This window comes from Hyposmocoma kahamanoa, unplaced genomic scaffold, assembly GCF_003589595.1.
Source record: "Hyposmocoma kahamanoa isolate Upper Pololo Valley unplaced genomic scaffold, ASM358959v1 79, whole genome shotgun sequence".
In the NCBI taxonomy this organism is placed as follows: Eukaryota; Metazoa; Arthropoda; class Insecta; order Lepidoptera; family Cosmopterigidae; genus Hyposmocoma; species Hyposmocoma kahamanoa.
Window position 1 is genome coordinate 9,130,411 of NW_020653993.1, and position 23,766 is coordinate 9,154,176.

At 35.3% G+C, this 23,766-nt stretch overlaps 1 protein-coding gene across 13 annotated transcripts in view; it reads left to right on the forward strand.

The window, feature by feature from the left end:
• The window catches only part of LOC113233565 (MAP/microtubule affinity-regulating kinase 3-like), a 324,769-nt gene that overhangs the window by 266,294 nt on the left and 34,709 nt on the right, over window positions 1–23,766 (forward strand). For 11 of the 13 annotated variants that reach the window (XM_026468704.1, XM_026468702.1, XM_026468693.1 and 8 more), the window contains 11 exons: window positions 740–847; window positions 1,039–1,161; window positions 2,422–2,557; window positions 3,659–3,794; window positions 5,855–6,039; window positions 15,183–15,295; window positions 17,068–17,164; window positions 20,122–20,259; window positions 21,388–21,461; window positions 22,647–22,703; window positions 23,218–23,366. In XM_026468704.1, the coding sequence (XP_026324489.1) occupies window positions 740–847; window positions 1,039–1,161; window positions 2,422–2,557; window positions 3,659–3,794; window positions 5,855–6,039; window positions 15,183–15,295; window positions 17,068–17,164; window positions 20,122–20,259; window positions 21,388–21,461; window positions 22,647–22,703; window positions 23,218–23,366 (1,316 nt within the window). The remainder of the gene's footprint in view (window positions 1–739; window positions 848–1,038; window positions 1,162–2,421; window positions 2,558–3,658; window positions 3,795–5,854; window positions 6,040–15,182; window positions 15,296–17,067; window positions 17,165–20,121; window positions 20,260–21,387; window positions 21,462–22,646; window positions 22,704–23,217; window positions 23,367–23,766) is intronic. The other 2 variants (XM_026468696.1, XM_026468700.1) reach the window with 2 other exon arrangements.

The window sequence follows — 23,766 nt, forward strand, 5'->3', positions numbered from 1 at the left end:
AATATAATAACAATAATAATACATAATACTACCACGGCTTTTCATGTCATCACGGCTAGCATAGCATACAATAGCATCAGTGTTTGAATTTGATAAGGGGAAGAAAACTAATGTTCTTACACTATACTATAGTTATATAATTTCACATATGCATAATTTGTTTCGTGTAGGTCGCATAACTTTTATGACTTCCTTATCACATGGGGCACTGTAAAAATGTGAATCGGGCTTTTTTTCGTCCGTTCAATAAAACCACGTTTGGTTAGTTAACGTTCGCGTGCTATACGTCCGTTCGCACCGATATCTAGCGTCGTAATGACGGGAGAAGGCGGGCTGCAGCGTACTTTTATTTTCTTTACACCACTATGATTAGTTTTCATAATTAAGAGTAGAATTTATTAATAACAAGTATATATTTCTAGTATAGATAAGAAATAATCTCAGTACAGGGTATTAAAAAGGCGGTTGTCGGAATGTGCGCGAAACCGGATTCCACCCCTAGTTTGCCACCCTTAGAGATGGAATATTTTCTTTAAATTTAAATGAGACCAAAACTGATGTACTCTTTTTCCAACAACAAATAAACATCAAAATTGGTTCACAAAGTTATCGCGTAACATACATAAAAAAAAATAGCCGAATTGAGAAGCTCCTCGTATTTTTGAAGTAGGTTAAAAATAATCAGAGTGCCAAGTGGCTTTTAAACTGAAACTTTAATCTTTTTTTTTCACATTTTCAGGTCAGGATTATGAAGATGCTGGATCACCCAAACATCGTCAAGCTGTTCCAGGTCATAGAGACAGAAAAGACACTCTATCTCGTCATGGAATACGCGTCTGGGGGCGAGGTAGGTTCTAAATCTTAATATAACATTGAAAAAGTTAAACTAAAACTGTCGCACCCTCAATAATCATCATCAACCCATCTATACGTCCCACTGCAGGACACGGGTCTCCTCTAAGGCGCATAGCATATAATTGATACCGTATTATCACATGGTTTTATTATTACAATTTGTTTATATAATTTTTTTTCCAGGTGTTTGATTACCTAGTACTGCATGGTCGAATGAAGGAGAAGGAGGCTCGAGCCAAATTCAGGCAAATAGTTTCGGCTGTGCAGTATTGCCATCAGAAACGCATTATTCATAGAGATCTCAAGGTAATGTCAACCAGAATGTTCTGGAAAATAATTTATCAAATTTATCTATTATGAGGAATTCAGGAATTACAAAAAATACGGTCTTCGATTTTATATTTTATATTTTTCAAATATTATAAATTATGAATTCTTATATGTTTTCCAGACAAAAATTACCCCATTTTCAATTCTTTTTTCTTCTGAAAGTATACATATTTGTCACACCGGTGACAAATCTACTACTACTAGTGTCTACTCTTGCGTTTGTGTTAGTTCAAACTATAGGAATCTGGAAGAAAAAAATGCATGTCACAAAATTGGGGTTTATAAAACACTGTGAACGGGCTCAAAAAGTCAGTTCCTACAAATTTATCTAACTGCACAATGGTTAGATCTTTAAACTGTGTCACACCTCACCCAGGTCTTAGGCCACAAATTCGCAACAGTGCGTACATTGTGTCTTGTGTTGGATGTAGCTAACACAAGACACACGTTTGCACGCAACAATGTACGCGCAAACAGAATTTGCGGCCTCTGAGATATCTATTTCTTTGCACTGAGTTGCACAAACCTTACTTATTTCTATCGCCAAGCAGTAATGTGAGCTTTTAAACGGTAAGGGAGCTGGTGATACTACAGCCATACAGTAGCGTAGCGTGGGGGTTACAGAGGGGGCAATGGCCTGGGGCGGCACAGCATTGGACTGAAGGACTAATTGAGAATACGATATTATTCGATATTACAACACAAAGGTGGTGGACGGCAGACGACCGCTAACAAAAAATAAAATCACAATTGAGCCGAGTTTGCCCGAACGAACGCTACTTTTGTAATCGTGAAAAGAGAGGGGTAGGAAGTTTAATTTAATTAAAACTTCTTCATGAATAAAATCGATTGTTATAAAAAAATCTAATCGGAAACGCATTAGGAACGCATTCGAGTTGTCAAAAGTTAAATAAATGGTTGGACAGAGTATAGATGTAAAGGATTGGCATCTGTGAAAAGCAAAAAGAAATTTATTGTTATTATGGTAATTAAATCATGTATTAAAGGTGTTTAATTATTACAAATTTTCAGAATGATTTTTGTGAGATCGATGCAAGAGCATACGATCCGATCGATCGATTGAATGAAAGCAAAAACTCGTGCATCCCTAGTATATACTGACATTTCCCTACATATCTTTGCTATTTAATTCTTTTGAGCAATTTTCGCAGTCGCGATTATCAATATTGAAGATGTATTGTAAAGGCACTGAATGTTATTATTGTGATTTTTCAGGCGGAAAATCTTCTTCTGGACGGCGAGATGAATATAAAAATAGCAGATTTCGGTTTCTCCAACGAGTTCACGCCTGGTTCCAAGCTCGATACGTTTTGCGGCAGTCCGCCTTACGCCGCGCCAGAGCTCTTCCAAGGTAGTATATGAATAGAGTTTTTTCGAGGAACAGAGACAGAAAGTGGAGACTGTCTTACGACAATATTTTCTAGTCCTGGATGTTTTCGGGATTGGGGAAATCTCTTAAGTACATTAAAAATTGACTTTATTTGGGATAGGTAGGTAGACTATATTTGTCTTAAAATAAGATTTTTGCAATAAGATTCCAGAGAATATATTATTATATTATATATTAAGATTATTATTTCCTAAGTTTAAAACTTACATTTAAAGTGTTTTAATTGAAAAGTCATATTACAAAATTTAAGAGTATGTGTTAGATGAAGATGTATGGAAAGACAACATGAGTCTAGATTCCACACAATTATGATTCCAAGTGTATTCCATTAAGTTCATTTGAAAAGAGCATTTCCTAGAGTTTCTTGCTCGTTCTTGTCAGGGAGGTCAGTGTAGTGAACGAGCAGTAGCTTAAAAAATTACGTTTTCAAGTGTAAAAATTTTACCCATGGAATAAATGATTATTTCACTTTGACTTAACTTTGCGACGAGTTGTTGCAACACCAATTTTTCTTTTTTTTTTTTCAATCATTTTTTCTAAAAGTACATTTTACAACAGACTATCTCCCGCCAAACTGGAAACAGTTACTTAATACATTTATTTAGAGTTGTTAAGATATACAGTGTTTTTTTAAATGAGACTGTGGAAATCCGAAATCATAGAAGATACAAGGAAGCTGTTTTAGGAACCATTAAGTATTTTTTTTTGTGTAAACGATTTAGTCAATTTTTTGTGAGTTGTCCATAAAAATGAATGAAATTGATCAATTTTTTTTTAGTGCTTATCGACTCAGTTTCATGAAGGGATCATTTCATTGAATGGGACGAAAAAAATTGGAACAGTAGAAGTTGGTCAAATTTCATAAAATATTTTTTCATGCAAAATTAATAAAATTGAGTAATATTTTTAATGCTGATAAACCATCTTGTAATAAGGGTGATTTTCTTGTATTGGATGAAAAAATCGGGAGCAGAAATTGGTCAAATAATTCAAGGCTTAAGTACTTTACTCTAGTGCTGATATTGTGTCCATAAACCGTAATGATGATTGTTGTTGTTCCAGGCAAGAAATACGACGGCCCAGAAGTGGACGTGTGGTCACTGGGCGTCATCCTGTACACGTTGGTGTCAGGCTCGCTGCCGTTCGATGGCTCCACACTCAGGGAACTGCGTGAGCGTGTATTGCGCGGTAAATACAGGTGTGTGTCGACCTTTATTTCTCTCAAATTTGTTAATTGCCTTGGCCTCATTATCCAACAAATCTGAGTAAAAGTAGGTAGCAAGTATATGTTATATAGAAGTTCGTTCCTATTCTTAAGCGGTGTCAAGATGTCCTGAAATACGATTGATTGATGACACCCCGCTTTTCTTTGCTAGGTAATGAACCAAACTAAACCGATCAATAACAGTTTTACCTTACTTGTAGACGCAGCAGCACTACGTCCACTCTGAACGTTGTTTTTTTATATGAATTTTATCAATACTTTTAATTAAGTAATTAGCGTGTATGGGTGCAGTGCGTGCGCACCTTACTTGTAAGCGTACTTACAAGTACCTTTAGTATATAATCAATCATAAAGGTATTAGAAATACTACTTGGTGCGGTATTATTCTAAGGGTGAGGCCAGACGAGTGTAATTTTGTGAGTTGTGAGTCGCGTTTTTAGAGTCGCGTAGTTTACGTGGGGCTGAATTTCGGGACGCTAGACGAACGTATGTTCTAACTAAGTAAGTAAGTAAGTAACTACTTATAAGCGTTGTCACGGGGTGCTTGAGTCATATAGTGTAATGGAGCAAGAAACGTGTCCATTACGTGCATCCAATATGTGTGACCATTTCCCTCACTGCTTCCTCCACCCACGTCTACACGTCTCACGAAATTCAGTTGTAGTTACGCGCGCGAGTCGGCAGTCAACTCATTTTGCGTCGTCGTGTGGCCTAAACCGAAACCTAACCTAAACTTTTATACGAAACCTCAACTCAAATAACGCACACACTACTCACAAAATTACACTCGTCTGGCCTCACCCTTAAAGACAGAATTCCGAAATTGTGGTATAAAAGATGATGTAGTGATCAGGATGGTGAGGGGAATGCTCCGATGGTTTGATCTTGTAGAAAGAATTAATGTTGGTAGATTAACGGCACAAATTTATAGACCGAATGTGGATGGAGACGTGGCGAGAAATTAGACCTCGGCGTATATATCTCAATCAGAGTGGAGATATCCTTAAAAAAGGTCGGGTTAAAAGTACCAAGACTGCTCGTTTAGAGCACGTATGAAGAGACGGATGGGAGTGAAGGAGCCGAAGGAGGTTTATCAGGAACTTATAGTCTGTCTTTTTCGAAGATGAAGTAAAGTGACAGTTCTTTGCGCAAAAGTGTTGCCCGCTTGCAAGCAGCTAGTGATTGCAGTCGATAAATATTGTATCGACAATCGATTGAATGTTGGTTACGCTTATGATATAAATAGCCGAACTTGTTTAACTGCCTCCGTGGTCGAACGGTTACCTTGTTGGACTGCCACGCAGAAGTCCGAGGTTCGATTCCCGGACCGGGAGAAATATTTGTATGGCCTACATTTATTTCTCTCGTGAGTTTGGGTGTAATTTGTGATTGTCTATGTGTGCGTTCGTAGCACCCGCGACACAGGGTTTCCCTAGTGCAGGGCTATATTGAGTGTGCGTTATTATTTTATTTGAAGCATTATCGGCACATTATTCGTCCAACTGCTGGGCACGGGTTTATTTATATAAATCGTTAATTTTTTGAAAATTCATACATACATATACATACACTAAATTTAGCAGTATGTGTATGAACGATACAAATAGGAGACACATTTCAAAGCTTTTCGTTTTTAATTTAAGATACATAATCAAATGTGCTTGTCGTTATTAAAATGTGTATGACTAAAAATTGATTTCGATACTAATAGACCAACTATCAAAATAAGATAAACAATAAAATAATGCAATTAGTAATAATTAGAACGAGTCGTAACATTCATAATTCGGTCATTTTTGGCACAATTTTACCTACATTCACTTTCAATCCATCGATAAAATTATCGACTTTCTACAATTTTACGAAAACTGGCAACCCTGCAAATGTCACATACACCATGTTCAAATAAGATAAATTGTAGCAGGTGTAGGTCCATGGTCTCTGCCTACCCCGATGAGAGACAGGCTTGATGATACGTATGTATGTACTTGGTGTCGTTTCTAAGATGGCTTATAAAATTATCTATGATACAGAATACCGTTCTACATGTCGACGGACTGCGAGAATCTGCTAAAGAAATTCCTAGTACTGAACCCCGCGAAGCGTGCGTCGCTCGAAAGCATCATGCGGGACAAGTGGATGAACACAGGGTACGAGGAGGACGAGCTCAGACCGTACGTGGAGCCGCAGCAGGACTACAAGGACCACAAGCGGATAGGTGAGAATGATATAGATATTTGCGTTTGTTGTATTGGAGTGAATGGGACAACTGTAGTTCAAACAGTTCTCCGTAACGGAAAGCTTGATTTCCTGATCGTGGTTGGTTTGCCGTGTAATCCAAATATTGGAGATGTACCACATACAGGATGCAATAAAACTATCCGACCACATTTCTGCTGGTGATCTAACAACATAGTAATAATACAAGAATAAATTAAAACAACATTAGGGAATTTAAGCAATTTTTTTTATATATAATTTAAATTTGTGACCCAACGGTTAGCACTGCGAGATATGAGATGAGGAGGTCTCGTGTTCGATTCCGGGTAGAATCATTTAGGAAATAACTTTTCTTTCTTTTGATTTGTGTATTCTGGGTAGTGTCCCAGATTGAATACTCTGGTACAGTTATCTGACACATTATTATTATTATATCTATTTTAAGCTCACGCCTCTCCCAAGGCCAAAAAGATTAATTTTGAATTTTTAAATGGAGAGGCGGTATTCCCGCACACAAAGGTGCCGTATCGAACAGGACCGTCTTCTGCATTTGTGCTGGAAGCGACACGCCACAGAAATCCAACCGCCTCAAGCTGTTAGCAAGGCTGACTGGAATTAATTCTTTTGCGGACAAAACAATTGAGATTATTTCAGTGGAGGCCATATCCTACATGTTGGTGATCTCGTCATTATTTTAATATTATTGTCATGAACATCGTTATCAGCTGAAATATGTTACCGGCTTTTACGTTGCATCCTGTATTAAGAAGTTTCTGTTAAGAAAATAATCGGTCCCTTAAATTTCAATAAAGACTGTATATACTGAATTTAAATAGTTTTCTTTGGAAAACTTACAAGTGAGAAAATTTCAGGCTATATAATGATAATAGATTTACGCCCATTATCTTCCAAGGCGGATAAAGGTAAGCGTAGACTTGCCGTTGCGCAACGTAGACAACACACGCATCAGATTTCGGTTTGCGTATATAAAAACAATCGATGCCTTCATTTTGTGTAGGTGAAGTTCGAAGTGCTGACCAAGGAAACCCTAATAGTATTAGCCGATCCGTTGCGATGACGTCATTGGTATTACAGATTAAGCAAATCCGCTGCGTGTGAATGCGTGGCGGCAAGTGGACGTTTACCTTAAAAGAGGTGAACTATTTAAACAACCATATAGGATTTAGTTAATTAAGACCTTATGCGATGTGGCGTAAGGACTATATTAATAGCCAATATTGCCATTAGGTTATTTATAACACAAAAATCCTATCAACGACAATTTCTGTAGGTGAGATGTAAAGGACCTGACTACCCTGGACGAACACTTTCACAAGGAGCTCTTCTGCTACTCGTTTCGTTCCTATCGTTTTTGTTTTTTATTTAACATATTTTGTTTGACTTTAAGATTGATTTTAAATGCCTAATTCATCTTTAAAACTCTCTGTAAAAATACTATTTGTCACTTAAGGTTCTTTACCTCTCAATCACAGATCTATTTTTCTTACTTGCAATAACAATAATAATTAATAACTGCAAATTCGTCAACCATCACGCGTCCTAGAGACATACCTTAAAGATTTTGCTACTTTATGTTATATATTTAAAACGTCTTACAATAACAATGGAGGAGGTTCTATTTACAATAACAATGAAGTTGTTATTGTAAATAGAACCTCCTATATCCATACTACTGGGACTGCCACGGCACTGCAGTGCGTCCGGCATTTTTGCCGAAACGCAAACAGATAACTTTTATGCCAAAAGGTGTCTGAGCTAAAGCGACTGCGTGACAGTGGTATCCTGAAGATGTTTGACCACCGTTTTGACTGTACAATTTTAAAGTTTTGGGTAAAGACCACACTGGTCATTAAGTATTGATTTGTGCATTTGCCTCATTTTAATATTTTAATTTTTGTAGTTCAATATTTATATTTTCAAAATTCATTGCAATCATACTAACATAGTTTGAAAGTTTTCTTTTGTAACTAACACCAGTATCTTTTGGGCTATGGCCTGGTATAAATGGTTTATTTATTTGTTATTAAAAAAAATGGTGCATGAAACACGGGTAGACGTTAGAGATACCGTGTGTCTCTAGGACGCGTTTTGTATTTTAAAAAACTACCCGTTATATACCTATCGCACATGAAACCAGAAATACTGTCGTAACTCAAAAATGGTGGAATTGAGAGAACTCGATTTGATAATGAAAAAAAAAAGACTGAATGAGTGTTATTGCGAATAATGGGTTTATTTTTTATTTATTCATAATATTTGGTTATCCACTTATAAAATAGAATATAAATTTATTAGTTCCGCTTAGTAATTTTTTGAACTTTCAGGTCGTGTTTATTCCGTCAATTCTGAGTTACGATACTATTTGGTTTCATGTGTGTAATTTAGCGGTAACTCTACTAAATTGGCAACATTACACCGATTTTGGCAATCAATTGCACAAGGTCTTAGTGGAGTGGCAATGTCCATATAAAAACATCCTATTGGTTGATTACATGCATCTCTTTCCTTTTCCGCTTTTACAGATAATAGGCCTTATGGAAGAGCTGTAATTGTCACCACGTTAAAAATGTTGATTAATTAATTATACCATTTTAAATCGTATTTATTTTTGAAAAAATATGTATTTCTATTTTCATATTACATTTTTAAGGGACTGTTACAGGTAGGTTTCGTATCAATACCAAATTTTCTATTAGTAATATTTTTATTTATTAGTTTTTAATTAATAATATTTACTTTTTTTATTTTCACTCATTTAAATAATAATAAGTATTATTTGTTTCGTGTCTTACTGATTACATTTTTTAACTTATTCATTATTTGAATTGCTTAAAAAAAATTAAAATTGGCTTTTTAAAAATTTTATCATTTGAAAATGAATTTATTCAAAATAAAATGGATTATTTTTTATCTTCCATGCGCGCGTCATTCATCACAGCTCAAGTTGGTACGTGAACACGGGAATATACCTGTTACTTGCGTATTTGTTTTTTCGTGTATTAGATGAACAAAAAATTCTGTCTTGTTGGAAGTTTTTAAAGAAAAAATACTCATCACGCATCGTCTTCAACATCGTCTTCAACAAGTCGATAATCGCTCATTTTTTGAGTTTTCTTACTGGCTACCTGGCAAACATTATTATTCTGTCTAAAATTAGCGAAATCACTTGTGACGACTGGTCGGTGGGGTATTTATAGATATTTTTGAGTTGTGTCAATGTTGAAACCGGTGCGCGACTAAATAATTTTTTTTAACGTAAATTTAAAATTAGTGAAATGTTAACTGTTTATAATATTTTTTTCGTAAATAATTCCATTTAGTGATAATAAATAATTAGCTCATTATCTAAGTTTTAATAAATAAAAGGATTGAACTCGCGTAGTCTCGTACAGAGTTAAACTTTTTTTTATCTTCTAATTGTGTTTATTCCAGATTGCATGCTGGCTTGCGATAAGACAGAATTAGAATGTATTAGATATTGTTCCGTATGCGAAATTGTTTATCATTTAAAATTACGGGGTGTTGATTTAAAAATATTTGCTTAATTAAAACTACTCGCTTCAGACTGCAGTATATTAACGGATGACAAAAAAAAATCAATATCTGCAATAAAATTCCAATTTCTAATTTAGGTTCTCTTAAAGTTGCAATGAACAAAAAAAAAAGGTTTAAGAGTGGAGACATTCGAAAAGTTACATTTTTGGGACACTGACAAAATGAATTAAAAAAGAAAAACGTGCTAAATACTAAACTAAAATAACCTATGCAGAGCCTCAGACGGCTATGGGACACGGAGGGGAAATACTTTTAATATTGTATGTAGGATAATTTGGCTTCATTGAGTTATTATTATTTTTTTAATAAGATGCTTGCCTCACTTCCGAATCGAACCGACCAAAAGGCAAGACTTCATAGAGGCATCTCTAAGAAGCAAAATATCCTATCTACAATATTTGAAGTACTTTCTCTCCCTGTCCCATAGTCGTGAGACATCCTGTAAATCGTTCACCTGTAAATATATTTTTATTATACTTGGCACCAACCAGATGACATGTCTCGTATCTATCCTTGGAAATCTAGTTGGGTTGGCGCTGGTGCGCTTGAAGATGGTTAATGTAGCCAATCTTCGCTGCGAACCTTCGTTAACATGTGAGTACACCGCCAGCGTATTTAATGACGCAGGGTGGACGGGCCTTTATCTTGTCACGTTGAGCGACGAGTCCAGCTTTACGCTGTTCTACAAACTCGTCGACTTGTCTCTTCATAATGCCCCCTTCATACAGGGCGCAGTGCGATTGCGAAAAAAAAAAGTAATAATACTTGAAAATATATTTATTTTGTCACTTTCCCAAAAAATACTTTTAAAAAATCATAACTTTATTGAGAGAGCAATAATATTTCATTAGTAAAATATTTTATGAGAACACATTTGCTTGTTTTAAACTGTTTTTACCATAATACAGAGAAATAACAGACACATTTTTGCTAGAAAATATTCATTTCTAAATCTAGCCAAATAAACAGTTCTGTTAATTGTTTTAAATCTTTACCCTAAAAATATATATTTAATAGTTAATATTTTATTTTTTGTCGTATATGTGTCGCCTTTATGTATTACTATTTATATTTCATTATAATAACAAACGTAAAAAAATCCGTTATAATCGATGCATGCCTAAATGTTTTTCGTAAAAAAAGATTTTTGTTTTTTTTTATTGACTAAAGCATGTAATTGCGTAACTTAGATATAGTCATAGCGTAGGCTCTTGTAATTTATGTGGAATTTATTTAGATGATGTAGTCACGTTTGTTGGTCACGTGGAATCTTGGATGGTAGTAGAATAGCGATTGAAATTTATAGAGTTCGCTCTGTACGTGGAGGGATACAAGAAAGATCTTCGGCGTACATATTGCAAACAAATTTAGAATGTTCTCATAAAAGAACTGGGGCCCCCAAGTTTGCTAATTTTATATAAAAACCACTGGTCATTATAATTATAATTTAATTGAGACACCACTAACATTATATTATTATTATGATAATATTTGTTATTTTCATAAAATCTTGCAATGACAATTGAGTCTCAATAGAGTGTGAGTGAATGGTATGGCATTCATTCATTCGTCAGTCACTAAGGATCGATGTTGCCTTACTAAAACTATCATGGAAATTACTATGCATATCTTAATTTTTATCTCGTTTAATTAACAATTAATTTTCAAATTAAATATGTATAATATTGTTAGACTACGCAGTGAAAGTCAAGCCATTGAAGAGCAAAATGTCAAAAAATTGCAATGGCAGTAGCTCGATGGCTAGCTACTGACAAGCATATAATGTTCACTTTTAGCAGAATACCAAATGTACAAAGTTGGCAGGACTTCGACATCGACATACAACTGAGATGATTCAAAATTAGCAGAGTTGGGGTCCAGGTCAAAAGTGACAATTATTTTCAGGTTAGTTTTCTCTACCTAATTCCGATGGCAATTTTTATTATTTGGACAATGTAGAATATTAGTTGTTATTTAATAAACTTAAATAATAAAATTGCCACCGGAATTAAGTAAAGAAAAATTAACCTGAATATTACCCACATTTACAGAGTGGCCCGAAAGTGATGGTCTGAACGAAATGAGGAGGTAAGTATTTCCAATCTATTTGATTACTGTATTGGGGTCCGGAAATTAGTAATCAATTTCCGGACCCCAATATAGTAGTCAAATCGATTGGAAATACTCAACTCTACCTCCTTGTTTCATTTTGACCATCACTTTCTTGCCACCCTGTATAAACGGACATATAAAGTACGCAGAGATCGAAATAAGCAGAGTACATTTACTTAAACTTCTATTAATTTATATGGCGAACGGCTATGGAGTGAAATTCCCTGCCTGCAAACTTATTCCCTGAACGCCTATATGCTATAACTTTGGCCTTTTCAAGGCGAGAGTGTACATGCTCCATCGTCGATTTCATCGTCATTTTCCACGAGAGAGAGATGAAGATCAAATGCGCATTTATGTATTTGTAAAAAAAGTAATGACGACTTCGGTGGTCCGATAATACTTGAGACTTGAGACCAGATAATTAGTGTGGTTGTTTGGCACATTAATCGATGCACATAGACTAGACAATACTTCCTTCTGAAACGTCGCGGTGATTAAAAATAAAACGCAAAAAATAATTTCATAATTTTTTTTTTATTGAGGTTTTTGGGTTTTTGCTACACGTAGGAAATTAAAACTGAATCGAATAGGTTTGTTTGAAAAACAAATGTACTTGATTACCGATTAGGTTTGTTTGAAAAACGTATGTACTCGATTACAAAAAAATAGTTCCCTTACTTTTCTTCTAATACACTACCGTAGTAAAGTAATTGTTAGTTTCACATCAAAAATACAACAAAATAAAGGGTGTTCCAAAATTCACGCAAGAAGTAATTTTAATAGAAAATGTTTGTAATTATAATTAAAAATTGTATTTTTTTTATTGATCCAGGAAGTACATGGTATAGGGTTATGTGTGGTACAGGTCGGGTAAATGACCTCCACCGCTTTGCTGGCACATTTGCACATTACAATACAATAATTCCGGTTTTCCAGAGGGAAGTATTATTCACTCCCTGCATATTCTTCTCATCTTTAGATAAATGTTTATTTATTACATTTTTGGAAAAATCACAAACTAATTACTCTTATACATAAAGATTAATATTCAAAGAAGGATGGCGACATTCCGTGTATTTTGTGACCCAGTGTTTTTGACGACGTGCATTAAACAGAGCAGAAAACGACAACTTTTCAGTTTGTTCCCAAAAATGATAAAGAACTTTCCGAATATTCCCAAATCTGCCAAAATCTGCCACATTTAATATAATTTATCATGTTCTGCAGCAATTAATATGAATAAAAATTAAATCTGCCCAAATTGCAGAAATCTGCCACAAATGGTCACACTGTTCTCAGTTTCAATGTGACATAGACATTGGCAAGATGTCTCTTGTCAAAACGTTCCTTTGCAACTTTCAATATCTCACATTTAAATATTTACTAAATATTTTTGTCACATTGTGTTATATTTGGTTTATGTCATTACTGTTTAACTGATAATGGCTAGGCATAAACTAAAACGCAAAATTATACTAGCAAAGTCCATGGACAGCTCTTCGTCGTTATTGCTAAGCTTTCGCTATCCTTCTTTCACGAGTTACCTCATTTAGAACTCTGCTTAATACGATCTCTGATGTTAAAACTAAAGCAAGTGGTGGAAGCGAAACAGGAATGTCTGGAACGTAGCAGGTAGATGTCTACAGTCTCATAAAAAGTGCTTAGACACAGTACCACATTGACCTGTATGAGAGTGTCATGAAAAATGTAGTTCTATTATACATACATTTTAATCAGAAATGGATTTTGTGAAGTTCCCAATATTCAGAAGTATCGATTCTCATTTAATTTCACCCCTAATATACTCATTGACATATTTTAAAGCGACGCTAAAGAAAGGTTGAATTATGTCATATGACCCACTGGCATATACCAGAACGTTTAATTCGAAAAAAAGTATGACTATTGAAGTATTTTTTTTAATAAACCTAAATTTGAAAAAAGAATTACTTTTGAAGACATTCTTTTTTCAAACTAAACTTTCCAGTATATGTGGCCAGTGATTTGTATGAACATTATTATGATAATTCAGTCTTTTTCTTAGCGATCTTCTAAATGCATTTACGGGACATAGTGGATATACTATACTGATAATATATATCAAAGGCTAAAGGGGCATGAATGAAAAAGGTAAGCTGATGTAGAAGGTACCCAGCAAATGCTGCAATGCAGGATATTTTCCATTCACTACAAAGTTATAGAATAAGTTTCATAAGCAAACCCCTTTATCACTGATATTAGTAGAAACATTATACCAACATTATCAACCCTTTATACACTGTCCAATTTGAAAATCAACCTGATTTAAAAAACGAATTGACACTTTATTGAATATAATGTCGTTTTTACTACCATATTCATATGTCGCCCATTTGCCAGAACCGTTTGTGTTATCTCTAAAATATCGATTTTGTAGGACACCGATTTTTAACTTTTAATAAATCATAAAAACTGAATTCCTATGTTATTGGCCTCGTAACTTTGAATTATGTATAAATTAACTAATAACTTTTGCCGGAATATTATTTTTGTGATAATACTCAATGGAGTATGAGTACGCAACTGGCTGTGTAAACTCATACGTTTCGCGCTATGAGAAAAAGCAGTTTAAATTCAATTTTAAAGATCTGCAAAAGGCACATAGAGAAATTCATAAGATTTACTTTCTGTCTGTAGCTCAGTTGGTGAGAGCGGTAGCCACGTTTAGGCAGCAGACACTGGTTCGAATCCAGTCAGATCAAAGGATTTTTTCTTAGTATTTGTTCGATCTTTGTATCAACAATTGTAGCGAATTGTATCAATGGGGTTCGGGTGCTACTAAAGAGTGAGCAAGACCAAACGAAGTGTGCTTAAAAGCAGTAGAGCTCATTGTGAAAGAGTTCGTCCAATGAAGTACTGCCATGTTATCTATTTTTGCCACCAAGCAGTGATGCATGCTAACATTACTGTGAAATTACAGGCACATGGGGCTTGTCTCGGTGTGACGGACGCAGTGGCAATGCCCCTCAGATGTTTGCGATTTAAAAAAAACAGTTTATTTAAATAATGTACAGCTACGAACCAAATAACGATGATAATAACATAGAAAAAGGCGCCAAAAACAAGTACATTTAAATTTAGAATTTCAATTTAAAACTAAACTGCTAAAAGGACTATATAAAACAAAACGTCCAAAAACATATCTTGAGACTGCTGCGATTCGCTACAATAATGAAATGACTTATTTCTTTGTAATACATTGGCCGATTTTTTTTTAAATTTAAAATAAACGAACGCTTGTTCACAATTTGACCTAATATTAAGCGACGGTAGTTCATGAATGATTAAGCCATATCACGCGAACATCAGGCTGGTTTTTAAATTAGACAGTCTCCTGAAGGTGTAGGCCATTGTCTTATCATACTGTGCGAGTTGGTATATTAACGAATGCTATTATGTTTTACTGTGCAGAAGCCCTAGTGTGCCTCGGGTACAACCGACAGGAGATCGAGTACTCTCTCGCCGAAGCGAAGTACGACGACGTGTTCGCCACATATCTGCTACTTGGAAGGAAAAGCACAGATGTAAGTAATAATAAAAATGTGTACTAGAAAGCTATGTGTTATTTATTTATATTCAATATCATGATGATATTTTACTACCATGATGAATATCATGGTAGTAAAATATTTTAGTGCATATTTTTTCTAATCTCCTAAAACTCAGCAAACTACAATGAGAAAGGTGTTAAACGCTCCATGTATATTAAATGTACTTACATGCTAAAGATCCAAGCAACTAAGACCTCAGTTCTGTATGAACACCATCTTTTTCTGGATACCTATGGTCATATCCAATATGTAGCGGCAAATTTGAATAAATTTTTAAGTTCGTGACCATAGACTTTTTTTGTGGGTGTTTTGGCTTCTGTCCCGTTGAGGACAATTCTGTCAGTGTTCGGGTTGAAAGATACACGGTTTGTATCAAGATTGCCAGGAACGCACTCAACCGACGTTGATTGGTTGTATCATCCTATGGACTAAGACAAAACATGAGGTTATTTGGACATAGTTAAACAAAAAGGATCCAATGCACACCCAGTTACTTTCGAGATATGGCAGTTTTAAGTATAAAGTATTTCTCACTCTTGTTTTATTTCCAAAACTTATAATGTCATGTAACTCCAGAGATTTTTATTTATGTTTATATGTTGGATTTTTTCCAGAGGTTAGAGTTTAGGATCCATTTGGTACATATAACAAATTTTTTGACAATTTTGTGGATTTGATCCTTTTTGACTAAATACTTTGGATGAAAAACGGTCTGAGTCACTTCGCTTATTATGTACATTTTGACTTGCGCGGACGGGACTTTTTTATCTTTCTGTAACAGAACGCGTGAGCGATTGACTAATCAGAAGTCGAATCCCCCCCACCCCCTCTTGCCTCCGGTTCACTTTTTTTTACACTTTTTTAAAGTCACTTGTTTGGTGTTGCCATTGCGTCCCCGTTAAGCACGAACCGGCGTAACTTACAATTTTAACAAATCGATACTTGCAATGAACACTACGCCATCTCAGTCAACAAGCGGTTCATAATAATTTACTTTTACTAGGAATCGATGACGGGATCCCCTCATCCCAGCCACTAAGCTCTCTGCACTACTTGTCTTAACAAACGCATTTGCACTTTGGTACCGAGATACTGGCACCTAATTTTTTTATTTTATTAGCAATAAAAATGAAACTAAATAAGACATGAAAAAACCACTTGTACGGTGTTTTAGATCTCATCTCGCTGAATCTAGATATGTTAATAACTAAATTTTGCTAATAATGTCGATTACGTTACTTATGTTAAAGAGGGCAGCACTGAAGTTGCGTTATTATGCTACAAAGATGTTCATTATTTTTTCTCCTCAGAACGGGACTTCTGTAATTTTTTTCAAATAAAAGACATTTATGATAGTTATGAAATGTTAAATGACTAAAAAAAAGTTTTAAAAGAGACTAAATATGTTTAATGACCAACAATTAAAAAAAGAACTAGTTTTTTGTAATCTGGCTTCATATATTTTTCGCTTTCGCGCCTTTTTTTTTTAGTTAATGCCACACGTCTCCTGTTTTATCAAAGCGAGACATTGTGAAGTATTTTGAGGACAGCGGAACACGAAACTTGAAAGCGGGACTGTCCCACTCAAAGCGGGACGTATGGTTACGTTAAACAAAGACAAAGTGATTCTTTATCACTTCTATTCTTTTTTTATAAACACCACCAGAAAAGGTGATTGGCGCTAAGAAAAATCGTGCATTGACTAAATTCTTGAGGTCACATATAGAACCTTCTTGATTTTACAGCCGGAGTCAGACGGCAGCCGATCAGGGTCGTCGCTCTCCTTGCGCAACTCGACCGCACAGAATCAACAGCAGCCTGCCAACGCAAACGCGCACTCAGGTATACTAAACAACGTTATGTTCTTTCCAGTTGGTGTTATCCTTTTGACGTCATAATTAGCTTATTCAAAATGGACGTAGGGGATCGTGGGGGAATAGGAAACTACTAACGAAAATTGATAATAAAACTCGTAACTTATGCAATTTAAATTTTTATTAGTTATAAACTTCCCTTATCTAGGTGCTAGATAATCAGTAAACAAAATGAGTCTAAAATATAATATTTGCTTAAAAGGAAAAAAACTAAAACATGTCATTCGCTCCCATTACCCCATAGTTCGGGAAATGGGAGCCGGTAAGAATCCCGTATGTCAAATGGGAGCCATTATAAATAATTAATCTGAAAAAGTATATAAATTAAAGTAATGAAATATATAAGTTAAAAACTAATGAAAATGATAATTAAAACAAGAAAGTGTTAAAGGTTTGTGGAATATCCAGTAGATGCGGCAATGGTTTAAGGGCAGCCAAATAGCTCTCATTACCCGCGTAACATCAAATTGAAAAAAAAAAGAAGAAAAAAAAAATAAACCAGTTAAAACATTCTATTTTTATTGTAATTTGAAGCATCATGAAACACCTAAAATTTGATAGATAATGATGACATAACTAGTATAAATACAATGTAGTATCTATGCATTTTAATGCTTGTCTGGGATGATGAAATTTGGCAATTTTTATAAGCGGTGAGTGAAAAACACACAACCATCTCGTACGATTAAACGCGGGGTTCTGCGGGGCGTCCGCGGGAGACGAACTTAGTTGAACGTTAACAAAGACGTACGAGCATTGGGAAACTCCAGTTTAACACCGCTCCATTACCCGCGAGCTCCCAACACCCCACGTTCCTCTACTAGAGCTGAATTGAATCGATCAACTTGCGATTACTTGGGACAAAATAAGGGGTATAGTCCGTAAAAAGTTGTTGAAGGTACAACTCACTTATCACCACGCTACAGCCTAATAAACTTAATGCTAAAATGTTCTGAACAAAATCCGATTTAAAAAACATGCTTAGTTATAGATGGGGTGCTGTTGCGTGCTGACAAGTAGGGTTTAGCCTTTAATGTCGTAGTTTGTGTTGATAAGTAGGCATCCTTTCTGACTGTTGTTTCAATGTTTTATTTTTTTATTTGGGTAACATTGCAATTGGTCTATCAAAAGAAAGAGTTTTCTTTTACTATCACAAAATACAGCTATCTCACATTAGGCAATTTTGAAATGTATAAATTGACAAATCCAATTTCCTTAAATTAAGGACCTTCCCTTTTTTGAGGTCGATAAAAAATCCTATTTATATTTACTGTGCAGCTTTTATTTAAACGCAGTAAATGGACAATAATTTGCTGCTGATTTGATAAAATTTGTAGTAAATTATGAAGCGCAATAATGCTTAGTATAATCGTGCGCTTAGGGGTTAAAGCCTTTTAGCTTATTCTAACCGGGTATTCGATGTAGCCAAATAATAATACTTGTACACGAAACACTGTCTATCGTCGAGCCTTGTTAAAATAAAAACAACAGTCTCTATTATATGAAAATATTCTGTGGCAAATATGATAAGCTCGACGTGGCATTGTAGTACTTTAACGTATTGTGTTTTGAGTATTATTTTATTTGGCTCAAAAACCTTGTTTGTACACCATCGATCTGGGTTCATTTGTTATACGCTTCTTATTTTTATTGTCTATTTGTATGTGTGCTTGCATGCGTGCTGTGTCCATCATGTACAACTACAGCGTAGTTCAAACAAGAATAATTCTGTTAACGACACTGAAATTAAGCGGTTTTCGTAAATACCGGTATAATACTGTTACTCTTTATGAACACCGGTGTTCTTGCTTCAATTCTAAATGACATTTACTATTATGTACTGTGTCACTAATTCCATACAATTTCCCAATTGGATATAGGAACGTGACGATAATTTCGATTTGAAATAAAATGTATAATGTAGTGATGGGCACGCAACGCAATGGGTATCGGATACCGGAAACCGTCATGCTTATTTCTGCCGCGGTCGCAAAACAAACGTCAAATAAAACCCTCAAATAATGCGGCGTTCTCCGTCGTCGTTAATTTGTGTCCATGTATTAAGATTAGCATTTTGTTACGGCGAATCAGAATCGCGTGCGCGCTTTCGATAGGCGATTATTTCGATAGGCGATTATTTCGAACGTACGGGTTTTTTTCGAAAATAAACCCAAATTTTGAAATAATCACGAATGTCGTGAGTATGGCAATAAGCGTGTCGGTGACCGCGGCCTCGTTTACACTATCAATGTTTTCGCCCAGTATTGGATTTAATAATACTGATTTTCAACAATATTATATTTAGCAAGCACTGGTTTGCTAACCCTAAAATGACTGAATACTTCATAGTACTGTGATATATTGGCCAATATTATTTTGTGAGTAAGGCCGTTGTAACGTTGATCTTAGGCTACATTTATATGCGCCTAACTCACAATAATTTGCAGCTTATGTGTGTGAGTGTTACTTGAATATATAAATTATTCGTAAGCAAAATTTTACGTAAGTAAATAATAATAATAATAATAACGCACACACTCAACGTAGCTCCGCACTAGGGAAACCCTGTGTTGCGGGTGCCATGGACTCACACATAGACAACCACAAATTACACCCAAACTCACGAGACAAATAAATGTAGGCCATACGAATATTTCTCCCGGCCCGGGAATCGAACCCGGGGACCTCTGCGTGGCAGCCCGGTATGGTAACCGTTCGGCCACAGAGGCAGTTAAATAATTCGTATTCCTTATATAAATTTAAACCCGAGTGCCTCATGCCGTGGACGAGTACATTTTTAAGTACGATAATACGTTTGACCGACTCTGATGTAAATTCTAACTGTCTAGAGACCAGAATAAACCCATCGACATTAAAATGAGAGTATTGGCGAGAGTATTGATAAGTGTAAACGGGCGCTAACAGTGCGTGCGCGGGTAGGGGCGGGCGCGGGCGCGGGAGGCTCGCCGTCGCACCGCGGCGTGCAGCGCAGCATCTCCGCCACCGCGCGCCCTACTACCAGTCGCCGTGCCTCCTCCGGCGCAGAAGTCTTGCGCACGCAAGGTATGACACTACATCAGGAAACAATACAGCACTACCGTAGGCTCTACTACACGCAGGGTACAACACTACACCATACACTACTCTTTATAACACTGTAATAAACTTTTCCTTAGATTGTTTTTTCCACCACTACAAATACATGTGCAGTATACACCAGACTATTGTACTATACTACTTTGGAACTCCACAAGTACCTAAATAAAGGTCGTACGTTCCAGAATGTACTCATTAGAACAACCCGTTTCATTAATACCGGTGAATATCACCGGCTAAACCATAGAAAGGCCCGATAAATTTATCCTGCATAGTATAAAAGCGAATGTAAAACAAATTAACCAACCTGTAAACGTAATACCTCACTATATTGGTAGTTATCATGTTCATGGCACACTCACATTCATTATCGTAGTACTTACACAAAATGCAACGTTAAAAATACTAATTCTTAATCAAAACAACGATCTAAATTTAGATGTCGCATAAAAACATCGGTATTGTCGATACCATAAATGTTTTAATTTACCGGTATTTCCGTCTGTCTTCCCTTCGTAAATTCTACTTCAATTCATTGTTGTGTTAGTTACCCTTCTTTGTGGAAGTCGTTGTACTCTTCTGTAGATATATAGATTAGGTTAACATAGGTAAATCTTTTATGATTATCGTTTAATTTGTTCTACGATTTTTTGTCCAAGTAGTTAAATGGAAACCTTCAGTATTAGTCCCCCCCTTCATAAAGTGATCATTTTTTTGTTGTGAAATGTATGTTTTAAAAAGTGTTATGTTTGTAATTTGGTGAAAGTTCATAATAAAAAGTCCCATTTTAAGCGCTTTAAAGTGCAGAGAATTATTTCATATTAGTGATTTTTCGTAACACCATAAAATCTTATATTTCTATGCGGTAGTGTTATTTATTACCAAATTAATGTTTCATTTTTTCAATACAATTATTTGGGTGAAAATACGTAAATACCATTATTATCATTGGGCTAGTTTTTTGGCAATGCTTCATCATAAACTTTTGTGTTAATTTTATGGCTACCTCTATTAATATCTTGTTATTACGTTATTAGGGTGCGTTGTTATTTTTTTGTGCACGACGTTGACACGTTACTTTTGTGTGGTTTGCAGTTGGCACGACGACTAGTGCAGCAAATAATACCACACCCACTGCCACCACAACCACTTCCAATTTTAAAAGACAGGTAAATTTATTATGTTCATTTTATCAACACACATATCATAAACCCTCTATGATTTGTTCAAAACTGCAAATTACGACCAAAATAAAGATAAACTGTTTTGTTACAACAAATTTCTTATCTGTGAAAATGTTATTATTGCATAATATTAACATCAAATTCAATTTTATTATTACATTCAAATTTCGAACATCTCTGAAAAACAAAAAACATCGTTCGACCTCAATTCTAAGAAGTTTTTTTCGAACTGAAATGTCAATAGCAAACAATTTTGATAAATTTCATACGTTACTTGATATCGAACGATATGATATTTGGGGCCGACTCTAGTTTGTCTATTAATTAAAAAAAAATACTACAGTTGCGAGACGTGTGTGAGAATTTTTTTTATTAGCCGTCATTTAGTTTGTTGTTAATCACATCGTAGAGAGCTTATAATATGTGTTCTATACACAAAAAGCAGTGTATGTAACTGTCCATAATTAGGCATTAAAACACTCGTGTGATGTTTTTATAAACCCGCACTCGTATTTTAATGCCTTTCATTGTGTAACAGTCACATAAAGTATTATTACATCTTGCACACGTTTAAAATTTTGTAAAAGTAAAGGTAGTAAAGTTTCTATTATTGTTACAAAGGCCGAACAAACACAAAGAAATTTTCCCGTGATCCGATTGGTTCGAGTCCAGAATTTTTCTTTTTTTTTTCAATCTTTGCATCAATAATACTAACAAAGTAAGTACAAGTACTTTCACAAGAAATATATGCATATCATGATGGTAAAAACATCATAACATTTAATCAAAATAGAACAGGATAAAGTTTTCCTAAATAAGTGGTTTAAAGGCGGTGGCCCCGGCATGGCAACAGATACTAGTTCAGTTCCAGTCAATTTTTCTTTGTGTAAATAATAATAACAAAGTAGTGTAGTATTTTCACAAAAAAATCATGAACATCGTAGTTAATAAAACACTGATATTCAATAAATAAATCAACAATCCTTTAAGTTCTAGGGTTAAATTAGAAAATTCTTATTGAAAGTGTAAAGTTGGCTCCGTAGTCTCCATTCTAAATCAGTCATTTGGTTATCGGTTGAATGTGGTTTATGACTAAAACGTTCGACAATTCCATTAAAATGTTGCACGTCACGTAATCAACTGACATCATATTGTAACAAAACATTTCAGAACACCATCGACTCCGCGTCCATTAAAGAGAATACTGCGCGAATGCAACAGATGCAAGTAAGTTTAATTTTAATCATATTAATACTTTAGATAGATTACTAACCGGTATGAGGCTGTTTCTATCACCAATTGTATAATACCTGTTTTATTACATGCAATGAGGTCAGTCACGGATAGAGTTACCATTCCAAAATTTGAATAGTCTGGACAATGCCTGACTTATGTTAAAAAGTCCGGACTTTTTAGTAACAAAATAATTTCGAACATCACTCTCACACACGGCAGCTGAGATAAATCGAAAAAAATAAAGCGAAAATCTAATGATATACATATTATTATCCAGCACAGTAAGTGAAAATCCATAGAATTGCGTGGTGGATGTTTTGTTTTTATTCTGAAAATTGTAACCCAAAGCCAAACAATCCGAACAGAAGTTCAAAAAAGCTAGACGTGTCCAAACAAATCCGGAGGGATGGTAACCCTAGTCACAGAAAACTGGTCTCTATTATCATTCAGTCTAATTAACGTCGGGTAATGCTAAGAATGAGGTTGCGAATTTATGAATTTGTAGGTGCAAAGCACAACGCGGCCGAGCAGTGCGCAGCCGAAACTGGAGCCGCGGACCCGCACACTCGCGACAGGCGGTTCGCGCCGCTCCACCGCGCAATACGACACACCCGCTCAGCCCGCCAAGCTCTCCCCGCCACACGACACTCCCAGGTGAGTTACAACCTTATTCATCGCGTAAAAGTTAATCCGGAATGCTCTGTGAGAGCAACAGTTGCAAGTAGACGGACTGCATTTGAGCTGTTTTCTCTATTGGACACGCGTCGTATTACTTGAGAAGCTTTTCAATTTTGAATATTCTTAGAACACAAAATCTTCTAATTGATCATGCGAGAAATGGTTGATTTATCAAGGACCTGTGAGATGCTGAGATCTTACTAAATGTTTCTTCAATATTGTACTAATATACTACCTGATTTTATAAATTAGGCGTTATGGCGTATTATATTATATATTTTGTGGTTTGTTAATTTGTCTCTATATGTTTTATTACATCTATATATGTCAGTATTTATATATTTTTATAATGTTATGTATCAACGTATCTAGTAGT